General features: G+C 37.1%; 1 protein-coding gene across 5 annotated transcripts in view; it reads right to left on the bottom strand.

Moving 5' to 3' along the window:
• The window catches only part of CEP350 (centrosomal protein 350), a 167876-nt gene that overhangs the window by 113666 nt on the left and 28096 nt on the right, over positions 1-26114 (bottom strand). For 3 of the 5 annotated variants that reach the window (XM_010375655.2, XM_030935149.1, XM_030935150.1), the window contains exons 2-8: positions 22403-22488; positions 21369-21412; positions 18058-18172; positions 16463-16622; positions 10901-11523; positions 4170-4283; positions 962-1075 (exon numbers count right to left, since the gene is read on the bottom strand). In XM_010375655.2, coding sequence (XP_010373957.2) covers positions 962-1075; positions 4170-4283; positions 10901-11523; positions 16463-16622; positions 18058-18172; positions 21369-21412; positions 22403-22475 — 1243 coding nt within the window. In that variant the 5' untranslated portion in view covers positions 22476-22488. Of the gene's footprint in view, positions 1-961; positions 1076-4169; positions 4284-10900; positions 11524-16462; positions 16623-18057; positions 18173-21368; positions 21413-22402; positions 22489-23420; positions 23482-26114 lie in introns of those variants that run through there. The other 2 variants (XM_030935148.1, XM_030935151.1) reach the window with 2 other exon arrangements.

The following is a 26114-nucleotide window of genomic DNA, read 5'->3' as shown; positions in this document are numbered from 1 at the left end:
TATCCATCTGACGAAGGGCTAACATCCAGAATCTACAAGGAACTTAAACAAATTTACAAGAAAAAAACAAACAACCCCATCAAAAAGTGGGCAAACGATATGAACAGACACTTCTCAAAAGAAAACTTTTATGCAGCCAACAAACATATGAAAAAAAAACTCATCATCACTGGTCATTAGAGAAATGCAAATCAAAACCACAATGAGATACCATCTCATGCCAGTTAGAACGGTGATCATTAAAAATTCAGGAAACAACAGATGCTGGAGAGGATGTGGAGAAATAGGAACGCTTTTACACTGTTGGTGGGAGTGTAAATTAGTTCAACCATTGTGGAAGACAGTGTGGCAATTCCTCAAGAATCTAGAACTAGAAATACCATTTGACTCAGCAATCCCATTATTGGGTATATACCCAAAGGATTATAAATCATTCTACTATAAAGACACATGCACATGTATGTTTATTGCAGCACCATTCACAATAGAAAAGACTTGGAACCAACCCAAATGTCCATCAATGATAGACTGGATTAAGAAAATGTGGCACATATATACCATGGTATACTATGCAGCCATAAAAAAGGATGAGTTCATGTCCCTTGCAGGGACATGGATGAAGCTGGAAACCACCATTCTCATCAAACAAACACAGGAACAGAAAACCAAACACCGCATGTTCTCACTCATAAGTGGGAGCTGAACAATGAGGACGCATGGACACAGGAAGGGGAACATTACACAACAGGGCCTGTCGGGGTCTGGGGGGCTAGGGGAGGGATAGCATTAGGAAAAATACCTAATGCAGATGATGGGTTGATGGGTACAGCAAACCACCATGGCACGTGTATACCCTATGTAACAAACCTGCACGTTCTGCACATGTATCCCAGAATTTAAAGTATAATGAAAAAATTAATCAATTAAAAAAAAAAAGGATGGACCTGTTGAGAAAACTAACCTGTTCTGCATTCTGTACTTGATAACTGTGCTACTTTCTGGACTTTTCGTACTGGCTTGACTACTTTCTTCTCTTTACTTTTTTCAGCAGGTTTCTCCTTTATAGAAATATCATCTGAAAAGCAGAAACATTTACAGTAAATATAACAATGATTCTCACTCACTTACTTATCCTCCCCCTATAGGAAAAATCAGTGTAAAGTATATGCTGCAGGAAGGGAAAAAGAAACCTACATTGAGGCTATTTCTATGGCCCTTATAATACCAACATCAACTCCTTTTATGGAAAAAAGGAGTTGGAAAATATCTAAAGATTACTACTACTCCACTATTGGGTTCCAATCCTTTGTTATTTATTTATTCTTCTAAGAAACTCTTGAGAAATTAACTTAGTTTCATAAATGCTTTCCAAGTCAGGATCACTGCATTTTACAGAATCTCAGAGGTGCGCACTCTCACAGATTCCTATTTCATTTAGAAATTTCTATATAAAAACTTTACAAAATACTCAATAAAATATTCTTAAATTAAGGCTTTATGATGATGCTAGTAAAACATGTCAAGGTATTTTATATATACATTATTACTAATTATTTAAAAATCCAACTTGCAGAAATAAACTGATTACACATGTTAAGCTTAAAAAATTAACCTCAATTATGGATCTGAATAAATGTACTTTAAAATATGTGTAGAGTTCTATATTCTGGACAGAGTGGAAATAAGTATAAGTAAAGGCCGTAAAGCAGGACCATACCTAGTATCTAAAAAAAACCAGCAAGCAAGTCAGTGTGAGTGGACTGAACAAAGAAAAGGATAGTAGGAACTAGGGTCAGAGACATAACTACGGGCCAGATCATGTAGGGCTATTTAGGCCATTGTAAGAATTTCAGGTCTCACTCAAGAGTGAGATGGAAGGTTTTGAGAGATTATGAACAAAGGAGCAACATGATCTAAATTAATTTTTAGCAAGTTATGATGACAACAGATTCATTAGAAGAAGAGCAGATAGAGGAAGACCAGTGAGGAGACTACCAGAATAATCCAGATAGGAAACTGATGGTGGCCTCGATCTAGGTGGTGGTGACAGAAGTGGTGAAAGTGATTATATTCTAAGTATATTTCAGACAATATTACATACAAAATTAAGAGGCGGGGATGTGATACTCAAGAGTGACAAGATTTGGGGGCCTGAACAATGAAAGGGATATAATTAAGTGACATGGAGACACTACCAGAGTAGCAGGTTTAAAGGGTATACCATGACCACATTTAATTAGTTAGTTCCATTTTGGATATATTAAGATTGAGAAATCTATTATACATCCAAAGGGAGACATGGAAGTAGCAGCTGGATATAAGTTAATTCACAGGGGAAGTGTGGGCCAAAGACATTACTTTGGGAATCACTAGCAACAGGGAACATTTAAAGACCTGAGACTAGATAAATTTGTCCTGTGTGCATATAGACAAGCTTTAAAAAAAGAAAGAAAAATAGAGTGAGTAGAGGGAGGGGGATTGGAGAGACAGAAAATGAAAGAAAGGGAAGAAAAGGAAGGGGGGAAGGTAAGAAAAAAAAAGAAATTTAAAAAAAAGAGAGAGGAGAAAGAAAGAAAGACAGAAAGCCAGCCAGCCTGCCTGCCTAAGCACTAAGGACTGAGGTCAGGGCATCCTGATGATTAGGAAAAAACAACTGAAAAATAATAGTTAGATTTAGGAGGAAAACCAGATACTTAAAGTATTCTAGATGTCAAGTGAACAGTTTCAAAGAAGAAGTGATCAATCATGCTGCTGACAGATCATGATAACAAATTAGTATTAAATATTGCACTACTTAGCAATGTAGAAGTCACTGATGATCTTGATAAATAGGGACAAACACCTATAGAAAGGATTTAAGAGAAAGACAGGAGACAAATTGAAGACAATGAGCATAAGGCAACTGTTTGCAGTTTTGCTGAACACAAGAAATAAACAGAGCAGCAGCTGGAGAAAAGTAAGGCCAAAAGAGGGGTTCTTTTACGCTGACTGATATAACAGCACATTATCACATAGTATGTTGATGAGCATGACCTGGTAGAGAGGGAAAACTTGATGATGCAAAAGAAAGGCAACAGGGCTGAAGTAACATCCTTAAATACATAAGAGCAAATGGAATCTAAAACACAAGCAGATGGGTGAATCTTAGCTAGGAACATCCATAGTTCATCTACCATAACAAGAGAGAAGGCAGAATATGAAAGTCTTCTGACATAGTCTACTAGTCTATAATGATACTATCCTACGAGGTATATTATTATTCCTATTTTACAGATGAGAAAACCAATAAAGAGAAGTTACGTAACACAGATAGTATACTCAACTAATAAGTGACAGAGGCAGAACTGGAACCCTTGAAAGCTGATTCCAAAATCTTTGCTCTTAACTACTACATTATTCTTCCTTTCCACATGAGAAAAAAATTTCTGAATCGAGTGTTGTTGTATAATAATAGCAAGAAAACTGGATTGGACACTTAATGCCACAGAAATGTATTAGTAGAAGCTTTATGAGGGCTTACTACAAAGATCTCATACTTTAGAATCACAGTTGGTTTCGAATCTTGGCTTCAATTCTTAACTACTCTATCCAACCCTAGGAAAATGACTCTTTGAGCCTCCATTTCCTCAACTGTAAAAAATACAAAAGACCACTCAGCATCTTGCCCAAGCTCATACTATTCGGTAGGTTGTACCATTATTAGTATGACCTTCCTATTACCATCTCCCAGTCTTCCATGGGTTCCTCTTAGTTCTAATTCCAACTTATTCCCTTCCTATAATACTTATTTTTCTTTTGGTATCTTGCTCTCATGTAAGTATCTTATCTGCTGCCTGACAAATCACTACGTCGAAGATCTCAGAGGCCTAAGCAGAAGTAAACTTCAACTAAATTCTGCTATGTTTCCTTCAAATCAGGCAGTCCCAACTCTGAAAGTCCCTCAGTTTAAACATAGCCTAGTTTCTGCCTCATTAACCATGTAGGCTAATTTTAACCCTGGAGCTGAGTCTAGAGGCTAAGAGAGCCTTATGCCTCAAACCACCACAACTTCAGTATGTCGTGCAGTTAGAGAAGGAAAATATTGTTAGTTTGGTGACAGTTTTATATGTAAACATTATAAATTAGAGAGCATGTATGACACCCAAAACATAAGAAAGTTCTATTCTCACCTGCAAAGTGAAGTGCTAAATCTCGATACAGTTCTCTACTCATGTTTTGAAACTCAGCCTCCTGCCACACTTTCCCATCAGGTGTTCGAATCTTGGTCTCTGAAGGGTTGAAACCTAATACATACCAGTAACAGAGAATATTCTTATCAAAGTTGCTTTATAAGTTTTGTTTGTTATACTTTTTAAAGTGATATATAATCGACATACATAAAATTCACGCTTAAGTGTACAATTCAGTGGTTTATAGTATAGTCACAAAATTGCAAAACTATTGTCATTATTTAATTCCAGAGCATTTAATCAGCCTGAAAGAAACCCTGTACCTATTACTATTAGCAGTCACTCCTTGTATGACCCACTCCATGCCCTGGCAACTACTAATCTACTTTCTATCTTTACGGATTTTCCTATTCTGGACCTTTCATATAAACCAAATCATGTATCATGTGGTCTTTTGTGTCTTATTTTTATCTCACTTCTCATGTTTTCAGGGTTCAACCATCATGTAACATGTATCAGGGCTTTATTCCTTTTGACTGCCAAGTGATAGTCCATTGCATGACCATATCAATACTTTAGCCATTCATCAGCCGATAGACCTTTGGGCTTTTTCTACTTTTTGGCTATTATTAATAATGCTGCTATGAACATTCTTGTGTAAGTTTCTGTGTAGACATGTTTTAAATTCCCTTGGGTATTATACCTAGAAGTAGAATTGCTGGGTCATATAGTAACTCTATGTTTAACTTATTGAGGAACTACCAAATTTTATTTTATTTATTTTACCTTATCTATCTTACCTATTTTATTTTATTTCATTTTACTTTATTTTTTGAGATAGAGTCTCAATGTGTCACCCAGGCTGGAGTGCAATGGCATGATCTCAGCTCACTGCAACCTTCGCCTCCTGGGTTCAAGTGATTTTCCTGCCTCAGCCTCCCAAGTAGCTGGTGCTACAGGCACACACCACCATACCCAGATAATTTTTGTATTTTTATTAGAGACAGAGTTTCACCATGTTGGCCAGGCTGGTCTCAAACTCCTGACCTCAAGTGATCCCACCCGCCTTGGTCTCCCAAAATGCTGGGATTACAGGCATGAGCCACCGCACCCAGTCTACCAAACTGTTTTCTAAAGCAGCTGTACCATTTTACATTCTCACCAGCAATGTATCAGGGTCCTAATTTCTCAACATCCTTGCCAATACTTATTGTATGGCCACCCTAGTGGGTATAAAGTAGTAACTCATTGTGGTTTTGATTCATATTCCCCTAATAACTAATGCTGTTGAGCAGCTTTTATAAGCTTTTAAAAGAGGAATGCATAATTAGCTACCACATAGTATGTTAACACATACTGTTTAAGACAAGTAAGCACCAGTGAGACAAACCAATATACATTCATTCAAAAAGACTGGAAGTGGAGAAGCACTAAATTAAATGATAAAAGAATACTGATCATAAATCATGAATTTCAAAGACATGAACTACCCTTCTCCAGATGAAGGGAGAGACAATACTAGGTATTCTTCTTGTCTTTGAAGACAGGCATTATAATTGCTACCATCTACCTGTTTTTGCCTATGACTGAACAAATGGGCAAGCTGCTGTTTATTCGGACAAATTGTGTCCAAAGTGTGGAAAATAGGTCTTTCAAACATACTTTTTCAATTTCTCAAGAAACCTTACACATATGGAATTTCCTAGGAATTACCATTTAGGTTTCCACTTCAAATTTATCCCCACTCTTTGGCTGGGTACGGTGGCTTACACCTGTAATCCCAGCACTTTGGGAGGCTGAGGCGGGTGGATCACTTGAGGCCAGGAGTTTGAGCCTGGCCAATATGGCAAAACCCCATCTCTACCAAAAATACAAAAATTAGCCAGGCATGGTGGTGCACGCCTGTAATGCCAGCTACTCTGGAGGCTGAGGCATGAGAATCACTTGAACCCAGGAGGTGGAGGTTGCAGTGAGCTGAGACTGCATCACTGCACGCCAGCCTGGGCGACAGACTGAGATTCTGTCTCAAAAAATAAAATAAAATAATCACTATTCTTCAACAAATACACTGAACTTTGTTTTGTCAAAAACAATAAAACAATGAATATAGATGATAACCAAAGTAGTACAAAGATTTATATCTTAAGATTGGCTCGGCCGGGCGCGGTGGCTCACGCCTGTAATCCCAGAACTTTGGGAGGCCAACGCGGGTGGATCATGAGGTCAGGAGATCAAGACCATTCTGGCTAACACAGTGAAACCCCGTTTCTACTAAAAGTACAAAAAATTAGCTGGGCACGGTGGCGGGCGCCTGTAGTCCCAGCTACTCGGGAGGCTGAGGCAGGAGAATGGCATGAACCCAGGAGGCGGAGCTTGCAGTGAGCCCAGATCACACCAGTGCACTCCAGCCTGGGCAACAGTGTATGACTCCGTCTCAAAAAAAAAAAAAAAAAAAAAAAGATTGGTTCAACTTATCAAAGAATTAGCAACCTATACATAACTGTACAATTAAATCAATGTAAAGAATAGGCTGGAGTAAAAAACTGATAGTAGTACTTTAAAGGTATAAGAGAAAATGTACTGGCAAATTAATTACTTATCTAATAGTAAATAATCTATTCAGCTATTAGGCACAATAGCGTAAGTTTAATTTCACCCAACATTTGTGGCAAGGAACACACCATTACATCTGTACCTACATACGAGAAAAAATTTATAAACGTAGTGTTCAGTTTTGCAAAATATAGTATGCCATTAAAAAAGTGTGGCGATTCTGCCTAGCTGCCTGAGGACTGACTGCCATCATGAATGACACAGTAACTATTTGTACTAGGAAGGTCATAACCAATCAACTACCTCAGGGAGCACAAACAGTCACAGATGTCCTTCACCCTGGAAAGGTAACAGTACCAAAGACAGAAATTTGGGGAAAACTAGCCCAAATGTACAAAGCCACACCAATGTCATCTTTGTATTCAGATTCAGAACCCATTTTGCTGGTGACAAGACAAATGGTTTCAGCATAATTTATGATTCCTTGGATTATGCAATGAAAAATGAGACCAAACACAGACTTCCAAGACATGGCCTGTATGAGAGAAAAAAAGACCCCAAGGAACAGCAAAAGTAATGTAAGAACAGAATGAAGAAAGTCAGGGGGACTGCAAAGGCTAAAAATAGGAGTAAAGATTCTGCAATGACTTTACCTGTGATAACTGCAGATTTTTCATGAGGATTAATAAACTGTAAAAAACTTTCAAAAAAAAAAGAAAGTGTGGTAGCTCTATGCAAATGTATTTCTGTCTTTCTCAACTTTCCACCATCACCTAACCCCACTGCTCAACTATTTAACCCTCTTTTTCTCCTCTCCTCTTTAGGAAACATTTATCCCTATGAGAGTCTTTCTTTGTATTCGCATCTTGTATGTTAACTTTAAGAAGATTTCACTATCTCCATCAGTTTATCTTTCTGTCCCCAACTCTTTATTTCCATTGCTTTGTCCACTTTTTTTCTTACTGGTTAAATTTATTGACTAAAATAAAAAATTTACTGTGCACTTACTTACGTCCATGACACTGTAATAGGTTCTGAGATAAAAGAAGGGTGACCAAGATAGGCTCTTTATCTTCATGGGCATTTATACCAGGAAGAAAAAGATATGCAAACAACTAAATATAGTACAAGAAAGAATCACATAAACACCATTCGTGTTCACCATTTCCCATTTTTAAAGCAGAATCACAGAGCACTTCTCATGTTTCTTTTTTGAAAAACATAAATAAAAAATCAAGGTGCAAAATGAGTTTAGTATGCTAATAACTGTATAGAAAGAGGAAGAAAATAAATAAACACACACACACACACACAATACACACATGCTCCTATTTGCTTATGTTTGCAAAAGTTATTTCTGGAAGGATATACAAATTGTTAACACAAGTAACCTCCAGAAAGGGGCCCAAGCACAAGAGTGACAGAACTTTTCGAGGTACACTCTTTTCATCTTTTGGACTGAGAACAAAATGAATTTATTATGTCTTCAAACAAACGAACTTAAAATGTCATTTTAGAATACAGTATTTTAAGATGCTTTTAATTTACACTACCAAAAAGTTGTCAGAAAAACAGTTTTTCATTGTTGGAAAAAAAAAAACCCACTGCTTAGGACACTGGAAGCTACATTCTATAATGAGTTCTCAAATGTTTGCTATCTTTTTTAAAGTAACCCCTCCAAAAGTTATATTTATAAAATATTTTAATATAAAAACTAGCACATTAAAAAAATAGTAAAAGGACTACGGGAAATCCAGTCATCAACTCAAAGAAACTTACATTTAAGATTTTCACTCTCATTCTACAGAATTGTTTTTAACTTTCAGGTTTTTATTAATTATTACAAAATATGAATTCAAATTGAACATTTTAACTTTTTTTTAGTGGAATAACCATTGGTATTTCAGAACTTTGACTTGTATAAAGAACAAAACTTAAATGTGCAATCTGTACTTAATGGGTCTGTATTTAATTACAGCAAAGATTTGGGGTAACCACTATCTTGGAACCAACAAAGAGTATTTTGACCTCACCATTTGCTATGTGCTGTGTTAACGGTATGGATGTGATACACAAATGACTAGAAAAATATTAAAGAATTGTGTTAGTAAGTTATTAATAAAAAATATTATTACTTATAATATTGAACAATGACAATTCTTCCATATTCTAAAGTGAATTGGTCACAATTTTCTCGCAAATTAGCTAGAATGAAATGCAAATTATCCATTTTTATCTAATTCACAATGAAGATCACTAGCAAAACATAGTAAACAATACAAAATAAAACTAATAACTGGCGAAAACTATATGCAGTAGATGTGTTTTTAGAGAAAAATGACTAAAGATGCCTTAGGTCTACAAAAACTGCAAAACTTGTTAGAGAAAAATTAAGAGTCGATACAGAAATACAAAAAAAAAACTGTTTAAAATAAAAAAAAGTGCCGTAGATTGTTACGTAAAATTAATAGAAGAAACAGGCTGGGCGCGGTGATTCACACCTGTGTAATTCCAGCACTTTGGGAGGCCGAGGCAGGCGGATCATCTGAGGTCAGGAGTTCAAGACCAGCCTGGCCAACATGATGAAACCCTGTCTCAACTAAAAATACAAAAATTAGCTGGTCATGGTGGTGGGTGCCTGTAATTCCAGCTATTCAGGAGGCTGAGGCAGAATTGCTTGAACGTGGGAGGCAGAAGTTGCAGTGAGCCGAGATCATGCCACTGCACTCCAGCCTGGGCGACAGAGTGAGACTGTGCCTCAAAAAAAAAAAATTAATTAATTAATAGAAGAAACAAATTATTATATATATTATATATATAATTGTATATATATAATATATGTTATATATTATATATAATATATAAGTGTATGTTATATATATATAAGCATATATACAAAAACTACCTAAGCATATATACAAAAACTAAAATTGGAAAAAATACCCACAAAAAATATTTGAGTACAGAATATTTTGGCATTGGCATTGATCCTGTTGATATTTAATTTTAACATGAATGATTTACTGTCCTCATATTTAAGAAAACAATATTTAAATCACATTTGTGCCAACATTGGTAGATTTTCATTAGAAAGTGCTCTTCAGAGCTTTTTTTTTTTTTTTTTTAAAGCCAACTCAAGTTTTTTGAGTTGAAAAAGGCTACCCTGGCAGAAGTTTAAATAACAAAAATCTAATACGAATTAAACTAATCAAGAAATCAACCCTTCATTAAAAACTTCACATGATGACCCTGTGAAAATAATTTCAGGAACATAAAAATAAAAATAGAAAAATAGAAACCTCTTAAAACCACCATACATAAAAACTTGAGTTGGCTTTAAAAAAAAAAAAAGCTCTGAAGAGCACTTTCTAATGAAAATCTACCAATGTTGGCACAAATGTGATTTAAATATTGTTTTCTTAAATATGAGGACAGTAAATCATTCATGTTAAAATTAAATATCAACAGGATCAATGCCAATGCCAAAATATTCTGTACTCAAATATTCACTGGAAATGGAATTATCTTTTAAATATTACTTTTGAAGTAATTCCTAATAACAATCCAAATACAATGGCAACATAATATAAGGGCAGTATTCTTTCAGTTCTCTGAAAATAGTATCAATTATTATTTGTATAACTTAGTAAATGCTCATATAGTGGTTCTCGAACCACAAGAATCCCCTGAAGGACTCAGTAAAAATTCCAATTCTGGACCACAGCCCCAGAAAATGTGACTTAGGACTAGTGTTGGATCTAGGAATCTGTATTTTTAACATGTATATTGAAATAATTTCTTTTTTTTTTTGAGATGGAGTCTCACTCTGTCACCCATGCTGGAGTGCAGTGGTGCGATCTCGGCTCACTGAAACCCCCTGCCTCCCGGGTTCATGCCATTCTCCTGCCTCAGACTCCCAAGTAGCTGGGACTACAGGGGCCCACCACCATGCCCGGCTAATTTTTTTTGTATTTTTAGTAGAGACGGGGTTTCACCATATTAGCCAGGATGGTCTTGATCTCCTGACCTCATGATCCACCCAACTCGGCCTCCCAAAGTGCTTATGCAGTCAAGAATAACATCCTGTTCCAAAGATGATCCTCTCTATTCAAATACATCCTAGGGAGAAAGAAGAACAAAGAAGCAGGGAGAGGAAGATATAAAGACTGATTACAAACCTTTATATGCTGGAGCAGGGGGTGCTGTTGCCACTTTTCTGACTTTTGGTGTTACTGAGTTATCAACATTAACAATCATTACTGGATGGTCAATATGACCCAGCTTCTGACCCTGGCCATTTGTTTCTTCTGAGTGTTCCCACTGTTTTCTAATCCGTTCCTTAAGTTTTTCCAGTTTGACATCATGTTGTCGCCGCTTTAGAATATCTAATCTTTGGGAATTAGAAGTACTAGTAGAGGATGGAGAAGAGTCAGTTAGTCGTAACACTTTTGGATCAATATCATGGCCCATGTTATTCACAGAAAGCTTCAAATTGTTCTCACTTCCTTTTGTTCTGTTAGGCATTTCTTCCTCAGTTCTCGTAGAAGCTCCCATCCTAATCAAACATTCAGAACTTTGCAATGCATCAATTGCTGGTCGATCATTTAAAAACCTAACAACTGTATCATTGATGACAGATGATTGGGAGCTCTCAAAATCACAGCTCCGTATATTCCTTTCTTCTCGACTGCCTATCATCCAGTTATCACTCTCACTCTTTTCTTCATTAACATCTACACAATATACATCCTTTGACTCCAGATGGCTGGAACTCAAATTGGAAGGTGCACCATGGATTTCCCTACAATAAAAAATAATAAGTTCTGTGACTATAATTAATAACATGTTATATAGTTGAAAATTGCTAAGAGTAGATTTTAAGTGTTTTCACCACAAAAAAAAAAATAAGAATATGAGGTAATACATGTTAAATAACTTGATTTAGCCATTCCACAAGGTATACATATACCAAAATATCATGTTGTATACTATACATACAGTTTCTACTTGTCAATTTTAAAGCTAAATCTTTTTAAAAGCTTTTCATAAAAGTACAAAAACTAGTCAAATGGAAACCAGTCATACAAACTGAATGAGAACTCTAAGCTAGCATTAGAAACCAAAAAATAAAAAGCCTAGAAATTCCAGTAAGTTAAAGATTGCAAAATAACCATTAGTAATATTATAACTCAATGCTCAATACCCCCTCTATCAAGTAAAATGGCAAATAATCTAAATAACAATCTGCATATTATAAAATAAGAAATACGCAAAAGATATGTAGAGAGATTTCCTAAGAACTCCAGAAAACAGGATTATAATCTGACTTCGGGTATTCACTTGACATTTGTCAATAAAATGTGTTATTTGCTACTCTATAAAATCTTACGTACCAGGGAAAGAAGTTCTCAAATACTGGCATTTCATATATGTCACTTCTAAATAAGGAACAAAATTAATAAATAGACTAGGGGTAGAAATATAGTGGAGGTACAATAAATATTTTCCTCCAAATAAATGTGGTTAGTAATGTTAAATCTCTTAACCACAAAGTAGTTTTTGGCAGCTTCAAACTTTGTAAAGTGTATCTAGAAAATCAGGAGTAAGCAAAGAAGGCTGGGCAAAGCCAAAGTACCTCTCACAAGTCCATATTCTCTGCTCATAGAAAACACTACCAAAAATCTTCCTCCAGAGACTATTTTTATTTTACATGTCATTCTAATAAGCCTTACTTTAGATTTTATTTATTTATTTTTGAGAAGGATTCTCACTCTGTCACCCAGGCTAGAGTGCAATGGCATGATCTCACTCACTGCAACCTCTGCCTCCCGGGTTCAAGCGATTCTCCCGCCTCAGCCTCCCAAGTAGCTGGGATTACAGACGCGTGCCATCATGCTTGGCTAACTTTTCTATTTTTAGTACAGACGAGGTTTCACCATGTTGGTTGGCCAGGCTGGTCTTGAACTCCTGACCTCAGGTGATCCGCCTGCCTCGGCCTTCCAAAGTGCTGGAATTACAGGTGTGAGGCACTGTGCCTGGCTGAGCCTTATTTTAGGAAAGCAGTTCATGAAAAGGGAGGCTAATGAAGACAAATGTTTCAGCAGTGAGAAGAGCACATGAATCATGAAAAAGATAGTCAAGAAAATTATAAAACCAGACATAACAACAGGCTGGACCTGAATGTCTGAAACAGCAGCCACTAGCCACGTGTGGCTATTGAGCACATGATATGTGGCTAATCGAAATTGACAGCTGCTATAATGTAAGTTACATACTGGGTTCTAAAAATTTAGGAATGTAAAATATCTTTTTTGTGTGTGACTACTAAAAATGTTGAATGTGTGGCTCACATTAATGGTTTTTTTATTGTATGGCAATGATCTGATCTAGGGCATTTCAGGTAAAAGCATAAAACCCTAAATACTACAAAGATTCTTAAAGCCACGATAACATAACATAGTAACTGTTTCTACTGAGATCATATGAGCATGAGCATTTTTCTAAGAAAACAGTCTACAGCTGGCCGGGCGCGGTGGCTCACGCCTGTAATCCCAGCACTTTGGGAGGCCAAGGCGGGTGGATCACGAGATCAGGAGATTGAGACCATTCTGACTAACACAGTGAAACCCTGTCTCTACTAAAAATGCAAAAAAATTAGTAGGGCGTGGTGGCAGGCGACTGTAGTCCCAGCTACTCGGGAGGCTGAGGCAGGAGAATGGCGTGAACCTGGGAGGCGGAGCTTGCAGTGAGCCGAGATCACGCCACTGCACTCCAGCCTGGGCAACAAAGCAAGACTTGGTCAAAGTGAGACTCGGTCTCAAAAAAAAAAAAAAAAAAGAAAGAAAAAACAGTCTACAGCTTTTGTCAGATTCTCACTGGGGTCCATAACCCAAAAAACTTTAGACCCTGTTCTGAGTGGTTGATTTTGAAAAAGATGGGGATCGCCAGGTGTGGTAGCTCACACCTGTAATCCAAGCACTTGTAGAGGCCAAGGTGGGCAGATTGCTTGAGCCCAGGAGTATGAGACCGGCCTGGGCAACACAGCAAAAACCTGTCTCTACAAAAAACACGAAAATTAGCTGGGAGTGGTGGTGCTTGTCTGTAGTCCCAGCTACTCCAGAGACTGAGGTGGGAGGATGGCTTGAGCCCAGGAGAACAAGGCTGTAGTGAGCTGTGACTGGGCCACCAGACTCCAGCCTGGGCAACAAAGTGAGACACTGCCTTAAAAAAAAAAAAAAAACAGAAAGAGATGGGGCTGTGAAATCAGTCCTAGAGACCGAGGCTAAATGTGATTATTTTCACTATATTAACAAGACTGCAACAACTGACAGTTAAAATAATTTAGTTCTAAAATTAGCACATGCAAAAAATAAAAACATAAAATGGTAGGTTACATATCATGTCCCACTCTCAAAAGAGGATGGAAAATTAACACCCCCCAACAAAAAGTAATTTCATACAATCTTTCATTCACTCACTCATTAAATATTTACTGAATACATATAAGGATGTTCAGTATACAATTCCTTCAACTTTTCTGTAAATTTGAAATTTTTCCTGGTAATAGGTTAGGAAAAAGTATTTAAATATTTAGTACATGCTAGGCATTAAGCTAATGCCATGAGAGTAAGATTTACACCCTTAGATAGACTAATGGGCAGATATGGAACCAAAACATAATGCCACCTGAAAATGCTTTAATAGAGGAAGCTACACAGTACTTTGGGAGCAGAGAGGGATGATGAACTAGGTTGGGAAAATGGGAGTGGGGTAGAAACAGATCTGGCCATTTTTCCCAAAGAAAGTAATGAGTTTTAAGTGAGGAATGAAATCCACCAGGTGGAGGGTATTCCATTCACAGCTATCCTCTGGGTATTTTTTCTTTTCTTAAAAGATACATAATTTACAGGCCAGCCGCAGTGGCTCACGTCTGTAATCCAAGCACTTTGGGAGGCCGAGGCAGGTGGATCACTTGAGCACATGAGTTCAAGAAAACCCTGGGCAATATGGTGAAACCCCCATCTCTATCAAAAATACAAAAAAAAAAAAATTAGTCGGGCATGGTAGCTCATGCCTGTAAGTCTCAGCTACTTAGGAAGCTGAGGTGGGAGAATCGCCCGAGTCTAGAAGGCGGAGGTTGCAGTGAGCCATGATTGTGCCACTGCACTCCAGCCTGGGCAACAGAACAAGACCTTGTCTCAAAAACAAAAAACCATAATTTACATACTTCTAAAGGTAAAGTAGTATTATTTGCAGGAAGAACAATGAACATAAATATGAAGTGAGCAACTCAGTCTCAATTCTGATAATGATTGTATCTCTAGGCAAGTAGCTTAATATCTGTGTGTTTAGAGATTCTGAACTTTGATTATTCTTCTTCAAACTTTTCCCTTCTCCTTTTTTTTAAAACTCTGAACTTTACCCAGATTATACCCCTGACCTTCTTTCTATATTTTTTCCAGCCCTTCTAGTGCTTCAATACTAGTGATAACTCCCAGATTTATATTCTCAGCCCTGACCATCCCACATACATTCTTACCCAAATTTTTAAATGCCTACTTAATATTTCCACCTAGATAATTCAAAATTGCATCAAATGCAACATAATAAAAATTGAGGCCGGGCGCGGTGGCTCAAGCCTGTAATCCCAGCACTTTGGGAGGCCGAGATGGGCGGATCACGAGGTCAGGAGATCGAGACCATCCTGGCTAACCCGGTGAAACCCCGTCTCTACTAAAAAATACAAAAAAACTAGCCGGGCGAGGTGGTGGGCGCCTGTAGTCCCAGCTACTCGGGAGGCTGAGGCAGGAGAATGGCGTAAACCCAGGAGGCGGAGCTTGCAGTGAGCTGAGAACCAGCCACTGCACTCCAGCCTGGGCGGCAGAGCAAGACTCCGTCTCAGGAAAAAAAAAAAAAAAAAAAATTGAACTGACAATCCACCTCCATCTCCCAAGGTATGTCAAATTTAAGAGTACAAACATATACCTAGAACTACGAAGTATCATCATGAAACTTCTTGATTTGTGTTTAAAACACACAAAAAAGCTTACAAATGAAACAAAAAAAAAGGCCCAGTGTTTATTACTTATTAATATTTGCAATACTAAGAATATGAATGTACTGAAATCATTAGTAAAGTGTCTCTCAAATACAAAATTCTGTAAGTTTATCAGTTGAATATCTTAAGCTATGTTAACAAAAATGCAAAGCATTTTATATCATCTATACTATCAAAATTCTTACATCAATCTTGAACATCTAAGTTGCTGAAAGCCATTGGCAACAAAACAATAAATCAACTCACATTCTCAATAAGATAGGAATTTTATGTGACTAATTAATGCTCCCCCCCCAAAAAAGAAAAAAGTAAGCAATATAAAGTTCACTATATAAAATAAATGATCTGAGTTATTAAGAAGAAACAAAAAAGCCACACTTCCAGAGATAGAATAATTTGTTTCTAGGAAACATATTTATTACAATAAAGGTGGCCTGAGGCAACTATTACTATTTCTTTCCCCTCAAATATTGATCTGTAGAAGAGGCTACTGCAGTCAGTATTTCACGTTCGCACTATCTTTTGTAGCCATCTTTTGTGGAGAATGAAAAAGGTAGTAATACTAGAGTATTACACTATTTCACAACCAGAGTGCTGTAAAAAACTCAGAAAACAAAGTATACTCTTACTGTAAATATTACAGGCTAAACCTATTTGATACCTTTTTTTTTTCAATACTAACCTATAAGAAACCAAAGGTTCACGAAATTCCACACGATTATTTTTCTTCACATTACTCTCCAAGGTGGTAGCTCTGAGAGGACTACGAGATTTCTCTTTTCGTGATTTAGAGGATTTGGAGATTGGAGCATTAACCCAAGAATCATCCAGGTATCTACCATCTGAAGGAAAAGGAAATCTGTGAGAACATATGATATAAAATACAACTGCCTCTGAATTTGGCTGGTATCTTAAAAAAAAATTAGGTATCTATTATTTCTAATAGTTGGATATTATATAAGTTATCTCTAGTATCTCTAGTTGGATATTATAAGTAGATGAAAAACATTCAGGTTAAATTGTTAAAGTAACTCCATTGATAGAGAAATTATATTCTGAGCAAACAATGCAAAATAAAATTCTACATATAAAATTTATTTTTGTCATGGCTCTCACTTAAAAGAGAAGTATCAGATACAACCTAACAAACTGCCAGGTTAAAAAAAAAAACCTATCTATCTATCGATCTATAAATATTTATATATATAAATATATTACAGTTTAGGTAGAAAGTACTGACCTGGAGGTTTTCACCCACCAATTAAAAAACCACAGAATGGCCCAGCATGATGGCTCACGCCTGTAATCCCTGCACTTTGGGAGGCCAAGGCAGGTGGATCACGAGGTCAGGAGTTCAAGACCAGCCTGACCAACATGGTGAAACCCCATCTCTTCTAAAAATACAAAAATTAGCCAGGCCTGGTGGCAAAGCTACTCAGGAGGCTGAGGCAGGAGAATCACTTGAACCTGGGACGCAGAGAATGCAGTGAGTAGAAATCACACCACTGCACTTTAGCCTGGGCAACACAGTGAGACTCTGTTTCAAAAAAAAAAAAAAAGAAAAAAAAAGGAAAGAACCCACAAGATCAAAATACAAAAGGTAACCCAAGAAAATATTTGCATTGTATCATTTTATAATAGTCACCATTATGAAAGAGATTCCATTTATGATTTTAAATCCCAACAAAAATATACATTTTATTAAGTCAACTAAATTTCATTTCCAAAGCACTATGTATCTGTGAATTTAAAAAACAAATCAGACATACATAACCTCAAAATGAAACTCTGATCGCTAAAAACAAATGAAAACTCATTGTCAAGGGTGATGTAATAGTGCTAAAGTCCCTGATCAAAAGATGGTGAAAACACCATCTACAGTCGCTGAACATGAGGCTGTTTCATAGCTACCCAATATCAAAAGAAAAAGATTAAATGCCAGTGTCTCTGACAAAAAAGCAAGCAACACGAGACTATAAGAAGAAATTAAACTGAAACAAAACTACTACATCAACAACTTATATTTAAGGAAGAGTGTGGTAGCTACGCCTATAATCCCAGCACTTTAAGGAGTCCAAGATGGGAGGATTACTTAAGGCCAGGAGTTCAAGACAAGCCGGGGCAGCACAGAGAGACTTCGTCTCTACAAAAGATAAAAAAAGATTAGCCAGGTGTGGTGGCTAGATCTACAGGCTACACCCCTGTAGACAGAGCTGTCTGTTTTTTCAAAATTTACATTTAATATATGTATATATTTGGAAGTAACTTCATACATACCTTTTCTACTTATTTTTCGGGTAGCACTTGTAGAAGACTTCTTGGTATCCATGACAGAATCACACACAGCTGTACTTGTAGGGGCTACTTCTAATTTATTTTCAATGTGTCTCAGCTAAAGTTTAAATACCATCACAAGACATAAGTTAATTCCGTAAATAATCCACCATCAATTTACATGGTTATTTAAAAGCATATTGCCCGATACCTTTTTCCAAAGTAGAAAAAAAAACTCATGAATGCTTTCTTAAAATATTTGTTTTTCATCATTTTTTACTTTAGCTATAATAACATCTGGCATAATGCTCCCCGAATTTAGACAAGAAAAATCAGTAAGATTCTGAAGAACATCAAAGAGTTTCCACTTGATATGTTGACCTATTTTTTAAATTGTTTAGTAAAAAAAAAGTAGTAAATTATCTGATTTTTTTTTTTTTTTTGAGACGGTCTTGGTCCATCATGCAGGCTGAAGTGCAGTGACACGATCTCAGGTCACTGCAACCTCCACCTCACAGGTTCAAGAGATTCTCCTTCAGCCTCCCTAGTGGCTGGGATTACAGGCGTGTGCCACCACACCGGGCCCATTTTTGTATTTTTCGTAGAGATGGGGTTTCCCCATGTTGGCCAGGCTGTTCTCAAACTCCTGACCTCAGGTGATCCACACACCTCGGCCTCCCAAAGTGCTGGGATTATAGGCATCAGCCACCATGTTCAGCCAATTATCTGACTTTATATGTGACATACCATTATGCAATATATCCTGTGCATTTTACATGCAAAAATGAGTAAAGAATTATTTACCTGGACCAAAATTTAGGACTATAGGTACTCAAACAGCCACTGTGTTTTACAGTTTTATGTCTATAAGTTTCACAATAAAGAGAAAATATAACTCTGCAATATAAGTCAACTTTTGGTTATAACCACCAATGTTCTCAATGACTGAAAAGCATTTTTTCCTAAATAGTAAAGTATTACATGCTTACAAGAAAAAACTAGGAAAACAGAAACAATATAAAAAATAAAATTAAAATCATCAAAATTCCATCACATATAGATACTTTATATAAAATTTTGATATATCTTCCTTCAGGTTTTTTTTTTTTTTTTTTTTTTTTTTTGAGACAGGGTCTCACTCTGTCACCCAGGCTGGAGTGCAGTCACATGATCTCAGCTCACTGCAACCTCGGCATCTTGGGCTCAAGCGATCCTCCCACCTCAGCCTCCCAAGTAGCTGGGACTACAGATGTACACCACTAATTAGCCCAGTTAATTTTGTATTTTTTGTACAGACGGGGTTTAAAATTCAGAATCTGAACTTTAATAAGCTCCCAAATGTCCAGGTTGATCTCGAACTCCTGAGCTCAAGTGATCCACCTGCCTCAGCCTCCCAAAAGTGCTGCGATTACAGGCATGAGCGACTGCACCCAGCCTTCCTTCAGATTTTTGCATCCCAATGCATTTTAAAAATTGGAATGATTTTTGATATATTAATAATTTTACATTAGATTGCCTCCCCTACTTATATTCCTTTATCATCCTTAAATGTTCTTCAGAAACACCCAATAGTTTTGAAAAACAACTATTAACAGTTTAACTCTAAATTAGTTTAGCACTAAGTTAAACTGGTGGATAAAAACTATTTCTATACTATAAAAAATATAATGCTCAGGTAGAAGAGAGAGAATATATATTGCTACATTCATAGGGCCAAAATACGACTCTGCATTGGGACCAAATCTAGGTTATATCATCTTTTCCAGATTTATTTTCAAACCAGTTCTAAAGATTAGAGGATAGAAAATATCACTGAAATACTTAGTAAAGAAGTAGGTGATTCAAAATCAGGTGGTATAGAAAACAAAAAAGGGTATATTAGGAAAGTAATATGCCCAGGGAGCAAATTAAAAAGAAAAGAGTTTCCCTTTGAATGAACTATTTGCATCACCTGCCAAACTTGGATTCCTAAACTCTAGACAAGATTGGCCAGAACACAAATGGGAACAGGTTGCCCACAGTCATTCTTCTTCAGTAGTAAGAGAAAAAAACAACCTGTTATTGCCACAAAAAAGAAGTAACTCTTTCAACACTGTTACTCAACATAGTACAGGAAGTCCTAGCTAGAGCAATCAGACAACAGAAAGAAATAAAGGGCATCCAAATTGGAAAGGAAGAATAACTCACAGCCCATTCAAGAAGTTGGTTTCCTTCATTTCCTCCCTAACAATGAGCCTTCTACATAGACAAAGCCCCTACCTTCATCCTCTGTTTTAAATTTTCTTTCTTTCTTTTTTTTTTGAGACAGGATCTCATTCTGTTGCCCAGGCTGGAATGCAGTGGTATGATCACAGCTCACTGCAGCCTTGAGCTCCTGGGCTCAGGTAATCACCCCACCTCAGCCTCCCGAGTGGCTGGGACCACAGGCGCATGCCACCACACCCAGCTAATTTTTGTACTGTTGTAGAAATGGGGTTTTGCCATGTTTTACAGGCTGGTCTTGAACTCCTGGACTCAAAATGATCATCCCACCTTGGCCTCCCAAAGTGCTGGGATTACAGGGTGCGCCACTGCATTCAGCTTAAATTCTCTTTTCCACCTACCAAATGAACAAATTTATTAAAGGTGAATAAACAGTACAAATTATTATTATTATTGAGACAGGGTCTTGCTCTGTCATTCAGGCTGAAGCGCAGTGGCACAATCAAGGGTCTCTGCAACCTCAAAGCCTCAACCTCCCTGGGCTTAAGCAATCCTCCTGCCTCAGCCTCCTGAGTAGCAGGGATTACAGGTGCACACCACCAAGCCTGGCTAATTTTTGTCTTTGTTTGGTAGAGACAGGGCTTTGCCATGTTGCCCAGGCTAATCTCAAACTCCTGGGCTCAAGCTATCTACCCACCTCGACCTCCCAAATTGCTAGGATTACAGGTGTAAGCCACCACAACCAGTCAATTTTAATACTTTATATGCCATGGTGCTTGTGCTCCTAATTCCTAAAGTAGTATCCTGTTTATTACTTTACCATTTAATAGTTGTCATTTATGTTCATTTTATAATATATAGTGTGTGTGTGTGCATATATATATATAGAGAGAGAGAGAGAGAGAGACTAAGAGAGAGAGAGAGAGGGGATCTCTTGAGCCCAGGAGTTCAAGACCAGCCTGAGCAACACAGTGAGAACCCGTCTGTATAACAAAAAATAAAAATAAAAGTAAATTTTAAAGAACAGTATGGAAAAAATTTTAATCTATTCAATCATAACAGGAAATTGATTTTAATCTAGAAATAAATAAATGGACGCTAAAACTACTTACAGCAGCCTTGGTTTGAGAAAGTGCATCCCACGATGTGGTAATATCTGCTGGGAAAAAAAAGGTGTTTACTATATCAATCAACCAGAATCTCTGAATTAGACCTCAGAATCTGAATATTAATAAGCTCCCAAATGCACTCAAAAGTCTGAAAACTACCTTATTAGGCAGAACAATTCCTCAGCAAATGCTTTATTATATTGAGTCAAAATGGGTTTTTATCTATAAGATTATTAAGCCAACATTCCCAACATATGGTTTAAAGGTAAATAGACACTGCTACCATTGGATTGGCATTTCCACTCACACCTATATCAGACAGCTCCAAAAATAAGCAGCATCCTCAGTTTACCCCAATGAGCTGAACAAATATGAAATTTTATATTGTACTGTATTTTATAATACAACATGAGAAAGATTAGAAAGCTACTCCAGATTTTGATCTATCAGTAAAAACATAGTTAAGATCCATTCAGTCTTTCAGAGAACAACCCTTCAAATAGTTTAAGGTCATGTATTTTCCATAAGTCATCCTTCTTCAGGATAAGTATTTCCACTTCCTCCAAATACTCTTCATATGACTTGATTTCCAGATCTTTCACAAACCCAATAATCTTCCTCCAGATGTACTATAGTTTGTCAATTTTCCTCAAAAAATATCATGCCTTAAAATTACCTCTAATGCATTATTTTAAAAAGAATTCAGTGAGACTCTTACTATTATTATCTGTAACCCTATAAGTCTGTAACTATATTGGGGCTATACCATTTATTGAAGTTAGGCCAGAATTTCTGAAAAATTTTACATATACTGGTTCATTTTAAAAAAGGATTCCTGTTTTACAAAACAGTTTACCATAGGATGCTTTTAACATGAAGCACCATGTATATGTAAAATATAAGAGAATTTTAAAATTATTTATCCACTTTCTATAAATCAAAGCATAGGTATAATTATCATTTATTTATTAGACCAAAATGTAATACACATGACCTAAATGAGGTATTAAGTTCCCCTTAAAAAAACAAAATCATACCTTGAACAGTATCCTTGCTTTGAGAGTTCCTTGGATTTTGTAAAGGCACCTCTTTTGATTTGCTGCTCCTCATCCTGCCAATTTACCTGCAATCACATCAGTATTCACTGAACATCAATCTTATATTATTTTTCCTCAGAAAAATAACTCATTACAAATTATATTGACTACTTCACACCCATTAGGATGTAAATAGGACAGGCTACTATCAAAAACACACAAAATAGTAACTGCTGGCAAAGATTTGCAGAACTAGAACCCGTGTGTGCTGTTGGTGGTAATGTATAATGGTACAGTCACTATGGAAAACAGTGTGGCAGTTCCTCAAAAAAGTAAAATTAGAATTACCATAAGATCCAGCAATTCCACTTCTAGATATATGATACGGTTTGGTTCTGTGTCCCCACCCAAATCTCACCCTGAATTGTAATCTCCATAATCCCCAAGTGTCATGGGCAGAACCAGGTAGAAGTAATCGGATCGGGGGGCAGTTTCCCCTATGCTATTCTCATGATAGTGAGTCTCATGAGATCTAATGTCTTCATAAGTGTCTGGCATTTCTTCTGCTTGCACTCATTCTCTCTCCTGCCAACCTGTGAAGAGGTACCTTCTGCCATGATTGTAAGTTTCCTGAGGCCTCCCCAGCCATGTGGAGCTGTGAACCAATTAAACATCTTTTCTTTATAAATTACCCAGTCTCGGGTAATTTATAGCAGTGTGAGAATGGACGAATATAGTACACAACCAAAAAACTTGTGGAGGCTCGAACTATTTGTACAACCATGTTCAAAGCAGCATTATTCATAGTAGCTAACATGGAAGTAGCCCAACTATCTATCAACAAATGAATGAATAAGTAAAATGACATATATATATATATATATATATAATAGAATATTATTGAGCCTTAAAAGGAAGGAAATCTGATATATGATACAACATGAAAGAATCTTGAGGACATTATACTAAGTGAAATAAGCCAATCACAAAGAGACAAATACTGTATGATTCCACTTACATGAGACAGTAAGAACAGTCAAAATCATCGAGACAGAAAGTAGAATGGTGGTTGCCAGGGGCTGGGGAAAGAGATGAATGGGAGTTACTGTTTAATGGGTTTCAGTTTTGCAAAATGAAAAGAAGTCTGGAAATGGATGGTGGTGATGGCTGTACAACAATATGAATGTACTTAACACCACTGAACTGTACACTTAAGAAATGGTTGTAATGGTAAATTTTATGTTATGTATATTTTACCGCAATAAAAAAATGAAAGGAAAAAAATTACATCACAACTCAAAGGGAAAGATCATGATCTGCCTATGGTTAGACAGCTTAGTGATAAGTCATACTATATTTTCCTATGAATATAGAGGAACTAGTCTCTTATAAAAATCATGTAACAACACAGAAAGTTTGAAAAGTAGAAGAAAACCTCATTACTCCCTAAATCCTAATATAATCATTAATAAATAATTTCATTACTATCATCACTGTAACTTCAATTTTAACTACTTTACCTAACTGCTGGACGTCTGTGGTGGTTTTAAAACATATTCAAAACTTGTTTCATACTCCTTTCTTCAAATTGTGGAAATTAATTATTCTCCCATTGAATGTGGTGGGACTTAGAGACTTATTTTAAACTAATATCACACGTGATGAAAGTGACAATATGTGACTTCCAAGACTAGGCTATAAAACACATTCTCTTCTCTCTTTATACCTCAAGGATCCAGGTGTCATGTCTTAAGAACAGTCAAGCAATCCTATAGATGTCCATGTGGCAAAGAACTGAAGCCGCCTGCCTTCAGCTATGTGGGTGAGCTATCCCTTGCAAGTAGATCCTCCAGCCCAAGTCAAATCTTCATAGGACTACAGCTCTACCTGACATCCCGACTGCAACCTCATGACAGACACTGAGCCAAAATCACCCAGATAAGCTGCTCCTGAATTCCTTACATACAGAAAGTGTGAGATCGCAAATGTTTTGTGTTTTAAACCGCTTAAATTGGGGTGGGAGGTTATGAACACAACAAGAGCTATCCAATACAATATTATGCCCCATTTTCTCTACTACAAATAACACTGAAATGAACATATTTGTATCTATGAATTTCTGCTTATTTGGATTATTTATCTAGAACAGTATCTGCAAAGTGTGCTAAAACTGAACGAAAGAATGTGAAGAACATGCTGCTCTTGAAACACCATGTCACTGAAATACAATGGGTCTTCCAAGAAGGGCCTACCCATTTCATAAATATCTTAATATCATCCATTCTTTCTACTTTTGCTGATTTAACAGGAAAAAAATGTATGCTTTAATTTGAATTTGGTAGATGCTAGCAGGATAAAACGTTCTGCTCTATATCTTAACCTTAGTGCTTCATTTGTGAATTGTCTTTTCTATCCTTTGCCCACTTACCTACCAGGATCTTAATGCTCTTCTTATCAAGTTGATGAGTTATTTGCCTTACAAATATATTAAACCTGTCATATTTGATAAACATTATTTTCTCCACTTAGTTGTATGCAGAGGCAGTACAGTATGTTGAATATTAAAAACACCAATTTAAATTTAAGAAAAAGAAGGGCTCACCTCTTAGGTCAAAATATGTAAAACTAAAAGGTATGGTTAATTTTTAAGGAAGTTAATTTAATCTGATTTATCAGAGTAAATAATCCTGATTTATAAATGTCCTAGAAAACACTTCAAAAATGTTCTAAAAATAGGGTTGGGCACAGTGGCTCACGCCTGTAATCCCAGCACTTTGGGAGGCTGAGGCGTGTGGATCACCCGAGGTCAGGAGCTCAAGACCAGCCTGGCCAACATGGCGAAACCCAGTCTCTACTAAAAATACAAAAATCAGCCAGGCGTGGTGGCGCACATCTGTAAGCCCAGCTACTCGGGAGGCTGAGGTAGGAGAACTGCTTGACAAACCCAGGAGGCACAGGTTACAGTGAGCTGAGATCACACCACTACACTCCAGCCTGGGCAAGAGAGCAAGACTCCATCTCAAAAAAAAAAAAAAAAAAGTTCTAAAAATAAAATTTTTTCATAGATTATAGAATATGGCTCTAAGGGCTGGGCGCGGTGGCTCAAGCCTGTAATCCCAGCACTTTGGGAGGCCGAGACGGGCGGATCACGAGGTCAGGAGATCGAGACCATCCTGGCTAACACGGTGAAACCCCGTCTTTACTAAAAAATACAAAAAACTAGCCGGGCGAGGTGGCGGGTGCCTGTAGTCTCAGCTACTCGGGAGGCTGAGGCAGGAGAATGGCGTAAACCCGGGAGGCGGAGCTTGCAGTGAGCTGAGATCCGGCCACTGCACTCCAGCCTGGGCGACAGAGCGAGACTCTGTCTCCAAAAAAAAAAAAAAAAAAAAAAAAAAAAGAATATGGCTCTAAGAAAAGTAAACAAGTTTTCTGAAAATAGAGGAGCATAGTAGAAAAACAACATTTTATCAACCATAAAACTTTAATCTGCCAACACAGTTTAACAAATTAACTCATTTTGGCTTGGCGCAGTGGCTCACGCCTGTAATCCCAGCGAGGCCGCAGCAGGCGGATCATGAGGTCAAGAGATCAAGACCATCCTGGCCAACATAGTGAAACTCCGTCTCTACTAAAAACACAAAAATTAGCCAGGCATGGTGGCAGGTGCCTGTAATCCCAGCTACTCAGGAAGCTGAGGCAGGAGAACTGCTTG

This window comes from Rhinopithecus roxellana, chromosome 8 (genome assembly GCF_007565055.1).
Source record: "Rhinopithecus roxellana isolate Shanxi Qingling chromosome 8, ASM756505v1, whole genome shotgun sequence".
NCBI classification, from domain to species: domain Eukaryota; kingdom Metazoa; phylum Chordata; class Mammalia; order Primates; family Cercopithecidae; genus Rhinopithecus; species Rhinopithecus roxellana.
The sequence above is the reverse complement of the archived record's forward strand: the minus strand, read 5'-3'. Positions and strand labels throughout refer to the sequence as shown.